Raw genomic sequence first — 18,366 nt, 5'->3', positions numbered from 1 at the left:
TGCACACTGCTGCATAGCATAACACAAATGTAATGGGTATATACCTGCTTAAAATAAAATAAACAAACAAGATCTCCTCTAATAGCCTACACCCTCCCATGTGTTTCGCGTTACTTCAGGAAAAATGAAATAACCAAAATGACAACAATACCTCCCTAGCTAACAACACTGGCCACAAAAGGTGTTTTGTGTGTGCGATTGATTTTTTTTTTTTGTTAAAAAAAAATGTCGCAAACATTCAATTCAACAAACCTCATTTAAGAATAAATAAATAATAATCTAGTTATCTTTATCCTGGTATTTTAGCCAGCACAGAGTTTCATTCAAAATGAGCTTGTTATCCTGTCTGTACAAAGGTCAGAAACTGTCTGGTTCATCACATTGAAGTTGACAGTTTTGGAAGAGACTGCAATTCCACCATGGATTACCATGATCCTTTCTCTGCTACCTGTACAATAAGAGCCAGCTTTCCATTTTATAAACACATGTCACAATCCTTGCAGGCATGCATGTGCGTCGTAATGAAGTCCTACACGTCTTCTTCTCACACTGTACCTGTACATTTTTATATATATTCTTTGTATAAATGCAGTACTCCTGGAGCACAAGCGTGTAATCTGATACTAGATCAAGCAGCATGGCTGAGTACGCAATGACAGCGTGTGGTTATTTCTGAAGGGGAACAGAATTCGCATTAGGATCACTGGTTTTCATTTTTAATTTCGTAAGTGCCCAACATAATACAGGAGACCAGCACGTGGAATTCTTATTGTGCTCGACTGTGTTGATATGAAAAAGGGATTTCCAGTGATCCACGGGAAAAGCACTCACAGTCAATTATACTGTACAACAGTCTCTCAATAAGCAAGAGGTTGCCAAACATTAGACGTGAACAGCTTTTAATCCTTCAAATAACAGCAACATTGTATCTGTCTTCTGCACCTTCCTAAAACGCCCCTGTGTGGATTACGGCAGGTCAATACCCATATATTCATGTTCGGGTCTATAAACATTCAGCATTATTTCAATAGCATTTTTCTGTATGATACAATGTATTTTTGTATGATTTACTGAAAGCACTGTTTAATGTAGGACATTAATATACTGAAGTGGTTTTCTAAATATACCCAAAATAATTAAGACAAATCCTCTATTACTGAATGAATTAAAACTAAAACCCCCAATCATACCTACAGTAGGACCACTTATTACATTCCCTATGGTGCAAAAATTAAAATAAAAAAAAAAAGTTATCTATAATTACAAACCACCGTTCAGTGATATCCCACCCACACACTGTTTACAGTATGTCATCAATCTCATGCTTTTACATTGTGATAATTCTCTCAACGGGAAGTATTCAAAGCTCATTTTGACATAAACCAGAAAACAAAAGGAATGTTGGGGGCGGGAGGCGGAGGACAAAAACAAAAATGATCTCAACAGCACCATCTACTGTTACACAAGAAAACAAATCATATTCCTTAAAGAGCCTTCATTTAAATCCTGGTACAATTTTATAACATAAACACAACCAAAAATGTTCTCTGGAGTTTGTGCGAACTACTAAGCCATCTAATGAGTGCTCAGCTAAGAAACTAAATGCAGTTCTTAAAAGCTGTGTCCCACATATTTGATTATATTTAAAAGATAACCAATATTGTTTCTAGAACATCTTGGCAAACGCATCTACATCAACACCCCATGTAGTAGCTCTTTAAATTTGACGTTGCATACCTTGCATTCCACTACGCTCTGGTCGGATTCGCAGGTGACGTAAATTTCATCCACAGCCCTTCTCAGGTTGTCAAAGAGAAAAGCCCAGTAGCGAGCTCTCAGGTCCACCTTTCTCGGCTGCCTGGCCTTGCTTGGGCTCTTCTCTACATTCTTCTCCTGAACAACAGCTGCTGTCTTGCTATCCAAGGAGGCATTCTGTGAAACAACAAAATAATTGCATTTCAGTATTTACCAGACCGCCATCAGACCCCTGTAACAACACTTGATTGACAACGAGTCAAAATAACACACCACAACGCAGTGCCCTGGAACTCAACAATACTGCTCTTATGTATCACACTCATGGGCAGGGCAGCCATATAAATGTTTGAAAATACCTCTGCTTAAAACACAAGGTAAAGTAGTTTGAAACTTTCTCCTAATTCTGACAGAAAGAACAGTAGGAGATTGGAAGATGAAGGGTGAAGAAATAATTGCAATGCTGTACAGTACTCCCCCCCACCCCCCAAATAAAGTTTGCAGAACTTTATTTAAAACAGCCGATGCATATTTGTTACACTTCTATAAAGACATTATTAAAATGAATGGCTGGACTTCACGTTGTTTCACACTAACACATTTTTCTCACAGTAAAATGGGGATTTACTAGTCTTGAATCTGAGGTTTCTTGCTATCATCAGACTAAATAAATCCATTCTGCACTATAAAAAAAATCCCATTTAGGAACTGCTTTTAAACACCACCTCCACAAACCAATATAACACCAAAGGGTATTTAGAAACCACAAATGTTGATTAATGAAACAGCCCCTCAAATTATTATTTCTACCTTACGACACCCCATACAATTAAGGTAAAGGGCTAACCAACTGGAGCTTCTGATAAGCAGGAAAACAGAACCTACTGACCACATGAGATCAAATTGCACCGATGCTCTGCTCCCCAAGAGTTTTGCTGGGCTGGGGAAGGTGGGTTACCCTCATTGAACTGAATGAACCAACTTAGTGAAGCAGCAAGCTTCACAGTCTCGCACACTGGCATCAAGTGGCCTTCTCCTTGTCAATTAAAGGATGTGACTATCGCCTGCAGAGGAAAGCACACGGAAGAGCCAGCAACCCCTCTGTGTGCGGTGACTGTCTCGCTGAGGATTGAGTGCACAAAGCAGCAAGCTCGGTGCCGCAGGGGAGCCCCAGGCTACTTCACCCTCTCCTCTCCTAGATTGAGGTCCCGTCGAAGCAATCTGTCCATAGGGAAAATTAGTTCTAAACTAGGGAGGTTATGTGATGGGCATTCAGACACTGAACACAAGGCTGTGACTGACTGAGCTGCACCCACAATAAAAAAAAAATAAGATTGCCAGCTACTATCTACAATGCATAGTCAGTATGTATTTATTCATTCTTAAACCAGGAATAAACCCATTGAGACTGAAGCCTTGTTTACAAGAGTGTCCTGGCAAGACGACAGCAGTAATATCTCCATTATCACTGCTGTGTTGTGAATAACACAGCATCTACTAAATAGTGGGGGTAGAGTAGCTCAGCCATGCAGTAGTGGTAAAGAGTACAGAGGTACAATTCGTTTTACATTCAAGTTTCGAAAACTACTTTTAAAAGCATTGTGGGACCAATAGGAGAACACATTCACTGAAAGTCTACAGTCATGATCATGTCATTATTCCATTAAAAAAAGTTTTTGAAGCCCAGTGGTGTTCACCATCAGCACATATCATTCTGCAAATATAATCATTAGATAAGAGAGTGTTTAGTAATAATACATTCATGGCAGAATTAATCATTATATTAGAAGTGAGATTTTATGTACATCCCGATGAAGACTGTGAAAAGTTAAATAAATACAAAAATGGCACAGCAAACGTTTGAAAAATGACTCCTCTCCCAGCTGTTATTAGTGAAGTACATTATGACAGCCACTACTGATTATCACATTACAGCAACACTTGTACAGCCAGCATATAATTAGGGCTATATCTGTCAAATCCATTTAACTAAATTTGTCCAGTACCCACACAATTACATTTTATTTAGAATTTTTTTTTTTTTTTGGTACTTGATAGAGCCGTCACTAGTGAGGGAATAATTGTGAAGTATACCAAATAAGAGGAAGAACGCCAGTATTTTAATCAAAAAATGAAAATATTATTTATTCCAATCATTTTTGCACAAAACTTCAACCTGAAAAATCCCAGCACTAGGAAAAATCAGAGCAACTACAAACACCTTGAAACCACCTACAAATAAGGTTATGACAAAATAATAAAGTCAGCTCACGGAGAGGCAGCCAGAGTGTAACCCTATCTAAGAGCAAGGAGTTTGGTCATGGCTGCTGAATGGAAAGATCGTTTGGAATCCCCAGGCAGCAGCCAGGACTGACACGGCTGGTTTGTCACAGTTCAATAACTGCCACTCAGGGGAGAAGGAGCCTGCCCCTGGGAGCAGCCACTCACAGCACAGCTGATTCCTGGTGTTTTATCCTCCATTAGCTCTTTAGAACAGGGTCACAGGAAACCTGCAGGACACCAGCCCTGTAAGTGCAATGCATGGTAGCTGATCACACACAGTATTCAAAAAAACTACAGCAGGTAATATGAAATTCAAATGTGGAACAAAAAGTTACATTTCAGATTTTATATATTTTTAAATTCACTATTTTAATAATTAGCCTTAACGTTTCAACTTCCACTGCCTTCTGACAGCACGGTAGAAATAGCTTGGTTGACTGATAATATTTAATTAAATTATTATCCATATGTTTACTAGCATTATTAAAGATAAAAGATGTTTTATTTGTAATCACTAGATCCCCATGTGTGATTCCTGGGCAATCTGTCTCATTTTTCTTCTTTGTTTCCTTCTCTGTCAGTCTTTTTTCCTTTTTTTATAGTTTTTTTTGTTCCTCCTCTCTCTCTCTCAAGTTGTGACCATAGTACATTCATTTCGCATTGCTCGTTTGACATACAAAAACCCATTTACATTATCTAAAGTTTAAATGAAGAAAACTGGGTTAATATACAAAATACAAGCTCAATGATGTATGCTTTTGTAAATAGTAACTATTTTACAAACGTAAACATATATTTTTAAATAGTAAGATTTAACCAAATGCAATCCATTGTTATACTGATAAACAGGAAATTAAAATGGAATTATTATTATTTATTTTTTTTACTTCACTTGTGATCTTAAGTTGTCCATGCAGTCATTTTTCCATGCGATCGATTGATGCCTCATGGTTCAGCCACGTGTTGCTTATAGGCTGCCACTGCAAAGCTGCCCTATCGGCTTTAACAACAAATACTATGCCACCAATTTGGGAACAAAACAGTGATTTTGTAATGTTTCACTGCTGAATACTGGATTGACTCCATGGGGATCCAGCATAATTGCATTGGAAATCAGGACTTCTAGTCTCTGTCTCCCTCTGTTGGTAACTCAGGTTAATTGCATACATCACTCTAAAGCTCATGAAATAAACATGCCTGATTTTTAAAAATTGGTCAGTGGAACTGATTAATTTTGTTTCAAAAGAAGCAGCTGCAACTGTGTAAGAATACAATGTTATTTATTTATTTATGTAGCTATTCTTATTATTTCAATGCCGACTACAGAATTAAATGCTACTGTGCAGTTTATATAATACCTGTTTTTTGTTTCTATGTAGACCTGCAGTGATGCGTTGTGATCTTTGACTGCTTGGAACTTGGGGCTTGGCCTTTCCTGTGAAGATAATAAAATGTATAAGTTGCACATCAATCAAACCAGATACCCAGATAGAAGAGGCTTTAGGTTTAGGCTCTATTTGCAACCATTATGTTGTAAAATAATGAATTCAGTAATATCCCCTACTATTACTGTTAGCTGGGGTGGGGGGGGGGGGGGGGGGGATTACAGTTTGCCTCTCAAGTCTTTTCTTCTTAACATTTCTCAGTTGCAATTTGGAGAATGTGCTGCAACATGTCTTAGTAAATAAAAACCTGCAGCAAAGTACAGAGTCCAAGACAAATACATTTTTTGACTCCTCGATAAGAACTGTTAGTGACCAGACTCCTCCGAGGTCTGTTATCCCATCCCTTACAGCATGGAAATCGACAAATAAACACAGATAATTATCTGATGTGTGGCTATAATGTACATACAAAATGACTTAGCGAAGCAAACCTTCATTACGAGAAGATTTAAAGCTATAATTGTGCTAGATTTACAAACGACAAACCCCAGTCCCCCTGTATTGACGTTCTTGTGGTACGAAGAGCATCGACCCTTTCAAGCTCTAGCCCATCTTGCACATTGATTTTTTTACTATTTGACCATGTAACCTGACCGCTGACAGCCCATTCGGAGGATCTACTTTCCCGATAATCGATAGCTGTCCCCCGTTTCAACTGTCAGATTTTAACATTGGACCAGCTGATAAAGTGCCTGATGGCAAACGCAGTCTCTGCAAATGGCAGGAAAATGACTAGACAATGATAAAATGAGAAAGAGAAACACTGGAAGATCAGAATACATTGCCATCACTGGAATACTAGCAAGAGATCATTCAATTCAAACAACTCATCAGCTGCTGCAGGTCTTCAACATAGCAGTGCATAAAGGGAGCCTTAAGTTACACTGTTTTTAGCAGTTTAGGTACAGTACATTATATTTCAAATTCTCCAATGGAGACTTGCTGTTTTCCAACCAGTGTGTTTCAACTCTAACATGGACGGAAGCTGAGAAAACATGGCACTGTACGTTAATTCTGAAACCTGTCCACTAGGCAGAAAAAGCACTGCAGCCCATTTCACACTGTTAGCAGCACTCCCTTAACATCTTCAAGACATACAAAATAAAATAAATGAAAACAGTTACATGGAAACTAAATATGCCTCTGTGTTCTAAGAAAGATAGACAGTCATGTTTAGGCTATATGGCTTCCTGTAGATTTCTTACTTTTTAATAGACCTTGCCAACCTGTCCAAATTATTTAACAAAAACAAGGGGCTGCCTGTGCCTGATAGATCTGCCACACATCAAGCCAATAGCCACATGTGTCTGTTGCCATGGGCACCGTCAACAAAATAGATGCAATGGATTGTATCTGGTGTCAAAATATTCTTAACCTAAACTTCCAGCACAAACTACATTGAACATATGTTAAAAAATAATTTGCTAAAACAAACTTCACTCTAGTCAAATCACTCGTGTGTACCAGTTATTTCTGCCAACAGCTGCATTTGCAAGAATGGCATGATGAAAATGAAAAGCATTGGGATTGCTGTACAGCCTAAACACTCTGCAAGTAGAACAACTTTTTTAATGTAACATTTCAAAGCAACAATATCATGAACAGATCTGAAGCTGAACATACTAAACAAGCACACTGAAACAAAATAAAATGTGTCTCTAAATAGGTTGTTGTTACAAAATCAAGACCACGGTTCATTCCAATCTGAATTTATGAATGGCACCATTTCCACCTGTCCTGCATATAATGAAATACCTTGTTCCTTATACATGTCTTCTGTACTTTGTTTGGGACCAAACAAAAAACTCCCAAAATGTACTTGTAAGAATCAATAACGCAGGGTTCAGTCTCTGTACTAACCCCCGTCTTCTCTGCTTCCCAAGGGCACACTCCAGGCAATCAGATTCCGCGCACTGCGGCCTTCCTCTGCCACAATCTTCCTCACCTTGTCATGGCTGTTTGAGCGCTGAAAGGAAGCCTAAATAAATAATACAAGAAAGCAGGTTAGTATCATATACACAGCTGCATAAGGAAAGTTGTATATATTTACATGTCTGAAAAACACATGCCACTATTTTATTAAGTCCCAATATCAAACCACAAATGATTTGATATAACAAAAAAATGTATGCAACACAAAAATACATATATAAAAGCTAGAAGGAATTTTGATTCATAAAAATGTCAAAATGTACCACATAATTATTATATGGTACATCTAGCCAAGTCAATTATAACACAACCCCTGGTTTACAAAATACACATGGCAGTCATTTACTAGATCTATAAACTCTGTCAGCTTTAACTTTACCTAAGAATATATGATTCAGTGTTTAAAGTTACAGAGGAAAACCAATAAACTTCTTTTGCCAGGTAAGACTGGTATATGTGCCTTTGAGAACAGCTTCAGTGCTACTGTACCAAAAGCCAAACATTTTAATTTGAATTGGATTTTACTGCCACCCAGTGTTAAAATGAGATAAAACACGTATTGAAATCCCTACAGAACATCTGCTAATTTGAAAGCAAATCTGGCCTACTATCAAATTAGTTTGACAAGGGTTCTGCTATAATCGAGTTGGCTAGATATAAACTGGATTTCAGTAGTAGAAAATGCTGTCACTGCATCATGGCCGCTGAAATGCATTCAAATATCCTAGCCTTAGTGATTTTATTTTATTAGGATATAATCTTGTAACAAACTCTTCCAGAACACTTGTGAAAATGTTCTGTCTCAAGGTGTAATGCAAATATATTAAGAGCAATCACTTAAAATGTTTTAAAATAGTCATCATCAAAAATGCTATAAAAAATATTGAACTATACAGCTATGGCCAAAAGTCTTACATCATCCTGTAGAATTAACACATTTTGCTCCATAAAGTCAAATGAAACCAGCTGAATAATGTCAAGTTAAAATACAGAACTACATAACATGGCGCTTAATGAAAAACTGACAAAGAAAAATTTGACATTTCGAGATCCAACATGAAATACTGTACTACTATTACAGCTGCCGACAGACTTCTGCAATATCATTTTTTGTTTCTTTGATTACATGATTTTTAATATAAGATTTAAATTATGTTCATATAGTTTATTATTATTATTATTATTATTATTATTATTATTATTATTATTATAACCCTAAAATTATAGAAGATGCAAAATCTTTGGCCATAGCTGGACTGGCAAAACTGCACAGCTGAGATCTCTAACAAACGGTAGCAAAAAGAAGGAAAAGAGAAGACTTATTTGAAGTTCAGAAAATCTTAAATCGTATATAGTTAACCCAAGTCACTTCTTCAAATCCTCCTTTTTAAATATACAGGGCTTTTCTAAACCCAGGTACATTTCAGTGCTCCTGTAAAAAGAAACACAGAGATATAGCAATAAAGCTTGAAAGAAGAGGCATTGTAATGACTAGAAGTCAATCAATCAATCAATCTTTATTTAATATAGCACCCTTTGCAACAAGTTGCCACAGAGCGCTTCACATGGGCAAAACCAGAAAATATACATTGCAGTAAGCATTAGTAGCAGACCAACAAATAATACAATAAAATACAGAAGTACGATAAAATAACAAAAGCAATAAAATACAGTAAAAAGGCAATAGTAGTAGTCATGTATATGATAGACTATAAAAATGTCTTCAGCCTAGTTTTAAAAGCTGCCATAGTTGGTACCTCCCTTACAGAGACTGGCAATTCATTACGCAGTTCAGAGGCCCTATAGGAGAATGCTCTACCAGCTGTGTTTTTTTTTTTTACATTTTTGGAACAGTGAGATACTCATCATCCTAAAATTGGAGTGGGTGACCTGGAACATACTGGACCAATAAGTCAACCCATTTAAGGCTTTATAGGTTAAAAGCAGGACTTTAAAATCAATCCTGTATCGTACTGGGAGCCAGTGTAGGGATGCCAACACCAGCATAATATGGTCAAACTTTTTTATTTTCGTTAGGATCCTGGCAGCAGCATTTTCCACGGGCTGCAATCTGGACAAAACACAGTCTGGAATAGCATAAAATAGGGCATTACAGTAGTCTATTCTAGAAGTTACAAGGGAATGCATCAGTCTCTTAGCATCCTGTGCTGAGAGAAAGCATCTAATTTAGCAATATTGCTTAGATGGAAAAAAGACACTTTAGTTACGTTCCTAATATGGGACTCAAATGAAAGACCAGGGTCAAAAATGACACCCAGATTTGTAATTTCTGTCTTTCACTCAATGGGGTAGCTGTCCACTGTACAGGCACATTGATTTACCCACTCTCGTTGATTTCTTACCCTGTGAGACAGGTAGTTATGGTATTTGCAGATGTGGACTCACCTGGTTTCAGAGATAGGTACAATTATTTGTCATTGGCATAGCAGTGAAAGTTTACCCTGTGTCTACGGACAACATCACGCAGGGGGAGCACATACAGGGAAAACAAGACTGGTCCAAGAACAGAGCTCTGTGGGATGCCACACACTACCCTAGATAAGGAGGAGTGCTTCTCAATTTGAACATATTGTAACCTACTTGAAAGACAGATTTAAACCAAGACAAGGTGCACCCTGATAGTCCTACAAGATTCTCAAGGCTGTCAAACACTGCGCTTAGATCTAGAAGGATGACGACAGAGGCATGGCTCGAGTCAGAAGATAATAGCACATTGTTTTACAAACAGCAAAATCCCTGATGTATATTTGTTTTTGATATGTAGGCAGGTGACATAGGTCCAATTTACGCTTCAGGATTCTGTTCATTCTGCAATACATGTTCAAATTATCTTTTGCATTTCAACTCCCAAAGACTTGGAATTGTTTCTATCATAGTATGAAGATGAGATCTGATAATCTTTCCTCTGGTTTTAAAGATCGGAATAGGGAATTGCTTAGAATCTCCTGCCAATGCTTCTCCTCCAGCCCACATTAACAAAGAGATGTTTTATTTATTCTATTCTTAGATCTTTGTATATTGCTGATTAGGTTTGAACAGTACATGTTTTTATTATGTTGTTTTATTATTTAATTAGATTAAATCATAAAACCAGATGCGATTTTAATTCAATATATATGCAAATAAAGCACTAACTCTTCCAGACAATCTGAGCCACACAAGTTCCTAATATTTGCTTCAGTACAGTAGTGAACTGGTATCCAACTCAAAGTGTACTTGGCATTGGAATGTTTTGGCAGCTGCTAAACTGGGCCCATTATGAAAATCCAAACTTTGTTACCACTGAGTACAATATAAAATGTTCATTTTATAGCTAAATACTCCCCTCAAGCTCTTCAATCTGACACTTTTCATCAATGAATTAGCAACTTTTCAAAAACAGCATTTGCTAAGAAATTAGGTTGCTTAAACTCAGAGGCCTGGAAAATGTCCTTGCCTGCCCATGGGGGTGGAGGGCTTGATATTTATAACCGACCTACTTATGAAAAACAAGACTGCAAATGTTGTGAAGGCAAAAAATATTCAGACAAACACCCAGGACGTGTAATAAATCCTCTAGTATTGAGGAAAAACAAAGTCTTCATCTTGTATCCTAATTTTGCATATCACACAACATATGAATTACTATTGATGCCTGGAAGCACAATACTGGGAAAGTAATCAGTAAACAGTGAATCGATTGCAACTCTGAGCGACTTTGCCCCTGTGTCTTCTTGTCCCTGCCTTCATGTGCTACTGAATTAACTGTGACAGGTCAGGATTAACTACTTTGCCACCTGTCTCTTGACTCCCTAACAAGAGATGGTGGTTTCTTAGGTAGTTTTTTTTTTTTTCTCCCACAATGTTAGCAGCAATAGTCAATAACTTTCACAGTCTGTGTACTGTAGCTCACACAAATCTGTAACAAATACTGTGCTGTCAATAGCAGGGGGATAGTCTGGGGATCATGTGCAAGTGGGTCGACTGCAAGCAACAAGAGCTCTGACACATACAAAGCAAAAGGCAGCGGGGGATAAAAAAAATTAAGGTACGTACAGAATAGAAGTAGAGTCTGTAAGCAGGTTCCTCTTCACGTTCCGGTAATGACATACTTCAGACTTCACAGCCTGTTTCTTTGCTAGCATAGCTGCTCATACTCTACTTGGCGACACCATCATCATCATCATCATCATCTGACTGAAGACCAAAATAGATCTGCATGTATCCCTGGCAAGTTGTCCAGCTGTGCCAACTTTCCACCAATCACAATGTAGTGCTTGGAGACCTTTAACCCTGCTTGCTGGAGCCTGTGTTGTGCTAGCAGCAATCAGAGGGCCTCTGCTAGTTGTTTGCTTGCTTGCTGCTCTGCACTATCCAGTGCTTCGAAGCTCTCCGCTTTATTTAAAGCACAACACAAGGGGACTGCATTCCAAACCCTCAGTCACAACAATGATAGCAGAATAGTCATCTGTAGCTGTCAAGCTTCATCACCTGCCCTGAGAGGTTAGCCAAATGCTGCTGGCATGATTACTTGCTGCATGCTGTACTGCTGATACTGACATGCAAACCACACTGCATTAGTAATTTGATCGTCTTATTTTTATAATATGTATTTGTTAAGGGTGACACTTATAAAATGCTAGTCTTACTACCATGCACCGTAAAATTACATATGTTTGTACTGATGCATTGATTGATTAAAATGTAAGCTACCCATATTGCAAGTGGTGAACATTAGCTGCTTGTTGTCCAGTAAACTGTTATAAAATTATTAATATCTGATTTGAAGCAAAATGCTTATGTTCAAAGAACAAAGAGCTATGTTAGGTAATAACCGTGAAAGTGTTGTTTTGAAGCAAGTGCATGAAACAATAAGTATCTCATTTGATACCATCCCATGTCTAAAAATGGGTTTTTGCCTTCGTAATAGGGCCCTATGACTTCTTTCTTGGTCTTATCTGATTGTCATGTATTTAAATTTACCAGACCGTACAGCCCTAAACTAAAATCAAGTCAATAGTCAGAGTCCACTGCGTTGATTGTGCATATGTTGCATAACAGGTTGCATAGCAAATACTGAATCGATATAAAATAATGTATTTATTTGTTCCTAGTTTCTTGTGGAAGTGGCATACCTACTCTACAAGGATTGGTTCACTACAGACCACACTCCTCTGCAATGTGATTCCATTGTTCTGGAGGGCTACATGGGCATTCCACCCAACACCCCACACCCCACAATGGGCCACACTTGGAATACCTGCCAAACAAGTACCTTATGCCATGCCTATGTCAAAGCCTCAGACATATCAGGATATTAAGGATGGAAATATGACTCCCATTGCACAGCAGTTTGATCCACTCCTGTTTTTTTTTTTCCCCCTGGAGTTTAATGAGACACGCCTGAGCTTGTTACCTACACACTGGTGCACATAATAAAACCTGTAATGGCTGAAACCGCTATGAAGTAGAAGTCTTCTTGCCTCCCTGTATGCTATCTTATCCATCGGGACTGAAACTTGCTTGCTTACAGAACACAAGTCAGGAACCTATTTTCAGAACAAATTAAATCAATCAGCTGAGAGACAGACCACTTAAAATATGCCACATGCAGCGACATAAAATTATGCAGATATACCCCTGTGCAATTCCGAAAGTTCTATAATAGCAGGTTGCTAAGATAAATGGACACATTGCCATTATTAGTGACAACTCCCTCGTATAGAGGGGCTAAATCTGTAGCTACTTTAAGATACAATTATCGTATTTTGTGCCAATGCATTAGTTTGGAAAGCAACGTTTTAATACTCGCGCGCTCTACAGTATAAATATGAAGCCATAAACAAGTACAGAAGTCGTTACTAAGCGACTACATTGACAGTTTTCATTACCAACTCGAACCAGTCACAAACTAAAGCGGGGTTCTTACCTTGAGGCTAATGTTCCTCTCCTTCCCTCCACCATGCGACGATCCCGAGCTATTGCTGCCGGATCTCTCCCTGCAATCCCCGCCACCGGGGCCCACTCTCTTCCCCGCTCTCTCTTTGCCATCAAGCCCCGACCCAAGGCGGTGCTGACCAGCACCTCGTCGCCTGCCTTCGCTGCGGCAATCATTAGACATTGGCCTAAAATGTATTTTCTTTCAACTGACACCAGCCAATAATATTATTTGTGTTTAGTTAAATACAACCTTTCACTGACAACAACAGCACAAGTTACAGCTGACAGCTCAAAACAACCTAACTAGAAGCAGAAAGCGTTACGACAAATTGCTGAGTGGCACCACGAACAGCCAATCACGACATGAGCTATTTACAGTGTGGCTAATCAGAGAAGAGAAAGGTGGGGTCAAACTACCTATTGTTTAGGTTGGGCTTCGGCTACCAGGTAACCAAAGGCCGGACGAACAGACAAGTATTTTGATTGGTTCGTTTAGACAGCAACCAATTGCGCGAAATATGTAAACCACGCTAACTGCCATTTACATTGAGCACGGTTTATAATGTAAACAACATCAGTTTAAAACTATAATATACAATTTAACAGCGTATATTTTTTTATCTGAAAATGCTCCTGCAAAAAAAAAAAAAATGTTTTACACATTGCCAACACCATCAAAGTGGTACATTACGTATACACTATAAATAAAACTTCCTTCCCACGGTTTTAATGTACTAAATATTTACATTGGGAATTCTAATATCCCGTAGGCTGACCTGAAATGCAAACACCGACCCCTATGATTGGTCCTGCTTAAACCGGAACTGACGCAGAATGGCAGTCCGTCGCTCCTGACAACCGATCGAGCGAGAAACTGTTTGAAGTTAAGGTGAGTTTTGAATGTATTGTTATCTTATCTAAGTGTAGAGATAAACGCAACATGGTCATCGTGTTGATATTACAATAAGATGACGAATACAAATAGTTTACCTTTCCTATCTGTTAGCGGTCATTTATTAGACCTAGTTGTTTGCACAACCGCGGTAGATGGTCGATAGTTCACCGAACTAGCCTCTTGTGTGTCTTCACTTATCTCTATGTCAATGGGTCCCGCTAACCATGGCTGCAAGGCAGTAAAGCTATAAGGTTAGGAAGTTTGTGAATTCTCGTCAACATTCCTCACTGTGATTTTTTTTTTTTTTCAAAGAGCCAGCAGGTAATTCGCTTGTAATATTAAAACGCTGATTCTCGTGTTGTGCATTTAAGATTTGTATGACGTTTTAAAACAGTTTACATTGCAGGGTTTTCAGGATGTGGCGTTTAGATTAGCACTGAACTAATCAGAGGTGTACCAACTTGATACCTCAAAAAAGGATGATTACAACTTTCTAGAACCTCACAATTTGTCTAACTGAACGAAACAGCAAATGTGCGGTTTATATTTGCCAGGGATCGTATTATAAAGACCACTGGTCAAAGAGCATATTTTAATACGACCTCAACTGATTAGGCCTCAAACTCTGCAGACTAAATCCGAATTTAATTAAACGATTTTGCACATCAACAGCTCCATGGAGGAAACAGACTTGAGGGCTGCCCGTTGTAAATATGGCTTTCGTATCTAAATCAAGTCAGTTTTGTTGTTATTCGAGAAAGTGGTTTATGTGAATTCATTGCCAGTCACATAACAATAATTCCTGGACCAACCTGCAAATGAACCAGCTGCTACTGTAGGTCAAAATTGGGCAATCCGTGTTAGTTTCATACTGAGGCAGTACCGCTGAGCATCATGCAGATGGCACCATCACCCAAGCAAAAGCAAGAAAAAATTTGACTTGATGTAATTCGCTGTGTTAAAGATTGGTATTTTTCAGATTGTGCTGTTTGATGTTTGAGAAGATGCAGTCTGTATTGTATCTGACGTGTGCATTTGTTGCACTGGGTTGTGCTGACATTGAACATCATCAACACGATCATCTCAGTGAAGAGCACTATGTAGATGGGGAACACAATGCTGAGTATGACAGGGACGCCTTCTTTGGAGATGAGGTACTAACCTATAATTAGCCTCAAACAGATCATGCTTTTTAGATATTTTATGTATATTTCATATTGCATTGCTATATCATTCAGCATTGAATATTGTGCTGTGCAGTGTTTCTCCTGTAAGCATTCTGTTTTTACACACAGGAGGAAGAGGAGGAATTTGCCAAGCTTAGTCCACTTGAACAACAGGAGAGATTGATATCTATTGTGAAGAAAATTGATACCAATTCAGATGGCTTTATCTCTGATGGTTTGTTGTATAATGTATTTATAGCAATAGTTTGTCATTAATTATTGTTACAGGATGCTGTTTTTTTTCAGAGTCCTATAAAATTAAGTTTCATTTAAAGAACAAGTGAAGCAAAAAAAACAGACCTTCAAACTAATTCACTAGACCTATATTAATATATTGGAAGCATAATGTACCTTTTTAACTTTCAAACATTTACAGTGTCTAAAACAGACCAATGTTCATAAATTCAAAGACTAAGCGTTGCATGTCCCTCAAAAATGCATCTATACATATTTTGACATTGTTCACCTAGTGATTTGCTTGGTCTACCGTCCCCTAATTTCATAATTTGATAGAAAGGAGGTGAAGCACTACATACAGTAGAAAATATAAATAGGCAGTTTAGTACTGAAACTTTGATTGTGTTAATATTTGTTGGCTAATATTTTTTCTTAATACTTCTTTGTCATGCTTGTTCCCAAGGTGAGCTCAGCACATGGATACAGAAGTCTTTCAGACATTATTCAACTGAGGAGACAGCACATCGATTTCCAGAGTATGATGCCGACCATGATGGGATTGTATCGTGGGAGGAATATAACATGCATATGTATGACCGTGTCATCAGTTTTGATGAGGATGTCGTCTTGAATGATTCAGAGGAAGAATCCTTTAGACTGGTAAGCTTTACAGTTTCTGAAAATATATATATTTTTTTTTACACAGATTATTTCTTTACATATTCGAAAGGAAAGATTCTAAAATATCAAAACATGTCTTTGCTTGTTCAAAATGTTTGTTGCTTCCAGTAAGATGTTACAAAGGCTTTTTTTCTGTCTTTCTTTCCTAGCTACATTTAAAGGATAAGAAACGCTTTGAACATGCAGACATTAATGATGTTCCTGGACTGAACTTGACAGAATTTATAGCGTTTGAACATCCATCTGAAGTGGATTACATGATGGTAAGTTCACATGCAGTACAGCACGTCTTTATCATTACAGCATGATGGTTTTCCATGTTTGTGTTTAGAAGTAAAGTATATTTTGAGTACCACGCTAATGTAAAGGTTTGTCTGCTTAAAAAAAAAAGTGAATTAATTGCAGTAAGTTGTTATCTGATTTTTTAAGAGGATACTTGTAAATGATCCACTATAAAGGCATGAGACAAGCTTAGTAAATCAGGACAAACCCACGGGACTGCATAAAACACACTCTGGTTACATTTTTAAGTGGAACTGTTATTTTATCCTGTATGTATGCTTTTGATTTTGATTTTTTTTTTTACATAATCTCAATAATGTATGACTGCAAACTGTATGTAATTCGCTTGATTTCATGACTTCTAAAGGATAAGCACTCAAATAAAAATGTAATACTGTGTTTGAACAACAGTATGTAAGTACAGAGGGAAAGTCACTCAAAGGAATGGGGATAGTGAATAATATATTTGTATTGGGTAAAGTCTACTCAGAAGCCTGTGATAAATGTTAGTTATGAAAAAAGTCTTTAAGCGTTTGCTAAACTGCAGGATTACGTCAAGCAAGATGCATTAGAAGAACATGATAGAAATGGAGATGGGTTTATCAGTCTAAATGAGTATCTTGGGGACTACAGGAGAGATCCAGGTAAGTGTATGTTTGTGACTGAAACTGTAGTTCATATATTGTATAGTAGATAAGATGCATGCTGTTGCTTAAAAAACCTACTTCATTTATTATATATACTAATAAGTAAGCAGCATGGTCCATTAAAATACAGTACAATTCCACCTAAATGTTTACGTGATTGCTAAGTTCAAGATCGAATCCTGTTTAAAGTGATGTATACAGTATCTTTATAAAACCAATAACCGGTTATAATTTTACCTAAAACCTGAGAACAGCATGTTTCCTTGTTACAGGTGCAGAAAATGATGCTGAGTGGACAATTGTAGAAAGAGAACGCTTTGAAAATGTGTATGATAAGGATCAAGATGGTAAACTTAGCCCTGAGGAGCTGCTTAATTGGGTGGTGCCCAACAATTTGGATGCTGCAAAAGAGGAAGTAAGTAAAATGACCCCTTTTAAATTGCACTGATGCAATACAACTTTCTAATATAGCTGTCCTGCTGGTTTCTTGCTTGGAACATGTTACACAAGTTTTTACTGTAGTGGAACCTTATTCTGTACCTGAGGTTTTGGGTAACTTCCTATTTCACTAAAGCACTTAATATATCTATTTACATTAAATAGTTTTTTTGTATATGTTGGTACTCTGGTATTAATGATTGTTAATGACAGTTCAGTATGAACCCCAATAATTGTAAAACAAAGTCTTTGTGACTTGGTTATGTCATTCTTTTTACAGGCTGTTCATCTTATCAAAGAAATGGACACAAATGGTGACGGGAAGCTGACAGAGAATGAAGTTTTGAGCAACCAGGAGCTCTTCCTCAGCAGTGAAGCTACTGACTACGGCAGACAGCTCCATGATGAGCATTTCTTCCATGATGAGCTCTAATCCTCAATTGTACACTTTGGACATCCGGGTTAACTGTTTACACCAAATGAAAATGAATCTGAACATCTGCCTTTAGTAAGTTTAAAAAAAAAAAACAACCAACACTATACAAATTATATATATATATATATATATATATATATATATATATATATATATATATATATATATATATATAAATAAAGACATGGTTATAATGTTGCTGGTATTATTTGTAAAATGTAAGGTCTCT

The 18,366-nt window shown here is 37.5% G+C and overlaps 2 protein-coding genes across 4 annotated transcripts in view; one reads left to right on the top strand and one right to left on the bottom strand.

Moving 5' to 3' along the window:
* Positions 1–13,667, bottom strand: part of LOC121294786 (S phase cyclin A-associated protein in the endoplasmic reticulum-like) — a 96,833-nt gene extending 83,166 nt beyond the window's left edge. The window contains exons 1-4 of one of the 2 annotated variants that reach the window (XM_041218869.1): positions 13,345–13,667; positions 7,344–7,461; positions 5,397–5,473; positions 1,738–1,932 (exon numbers count right to left, since the gene is read on the bottom strand). In XM_041218869.1, coding sequence (XP_041074803.1) covers positions 1,738–1,932; positions 5,397–5,473; positions 7,344–7,461; positions 13,345–13,536 — 582 coding nt within the window. In that variant the 5' untranslated portion in view covers positions 13,537–13,667. Of the gene's footprint in view, positions 1–1,737; positions 1,933–5,396; positions 5,474–7,343; positions 7,462–11,471; positions 11,556–13,344 lie in introns of those variants that run through there. The other variant, XM_041218870.1, reaches the window with a different exon arrangement.
* A 522-nt stretch (positions 13,668–14,189) lies between these two features.
* On the top strand, positions 14,190–18,237 carry LOC121294415 (reticulocalbin-2-like). Of its 2 annotated transcripts, none has more exons than XM_041218086.1 (8): positions 14,190–14,244; positions 15,230–15,404; positions 15,546–15,651; positions 16,117–16,313; positions 16,484–16,597; positions 17,164–17,260; positions 17,536–17,678; positions 17,982–18,237. In XM_041218086.1, exons 2-8 carry the CDS (start codon positions 15,243–15,245, stop codon positions 18,132–18,134), a joined length of 972 nt encoding a protein of 323 aa, XP_041074020.1. In that variant the 5' UTR covers positions 14,190–14,244; positions 15,230–15,242; the 3' UTR covers positions 18,135–18,237. The 2 variants fall into 2 exon arrangements, with proteins under 2 accessions (XP_041074020.1, XP_041074019.1); XM_041218085.1 differs by having other exon boundaries at positions 14,210–14,244; positions 15,215–15,404.
* The last annotated feature ends 129 nt before the right edge of the window (positions 18,238–18,366 follow it).

This window comes from Polyodon spathula, chromosome 19 (assembly GCF_017654505.1).
Source record: "Polyodon spathula isolate WHYD16114869_AA chromosome 19, ASM1765450v1, whole genome shotgun sequence".
Classification (NCBI taxonomy): domain Eukaryota; kingdom Metazoa; phylum Chordata; class Actinopteri; order Acipenseriformes; family Polyodontidae; genus Polyodon; species Polyodon spathula.
Note: the sequence above shows the minus strand (reverse complement) of the source record. Positions and strands in the feature narration are given on the sequence as shown.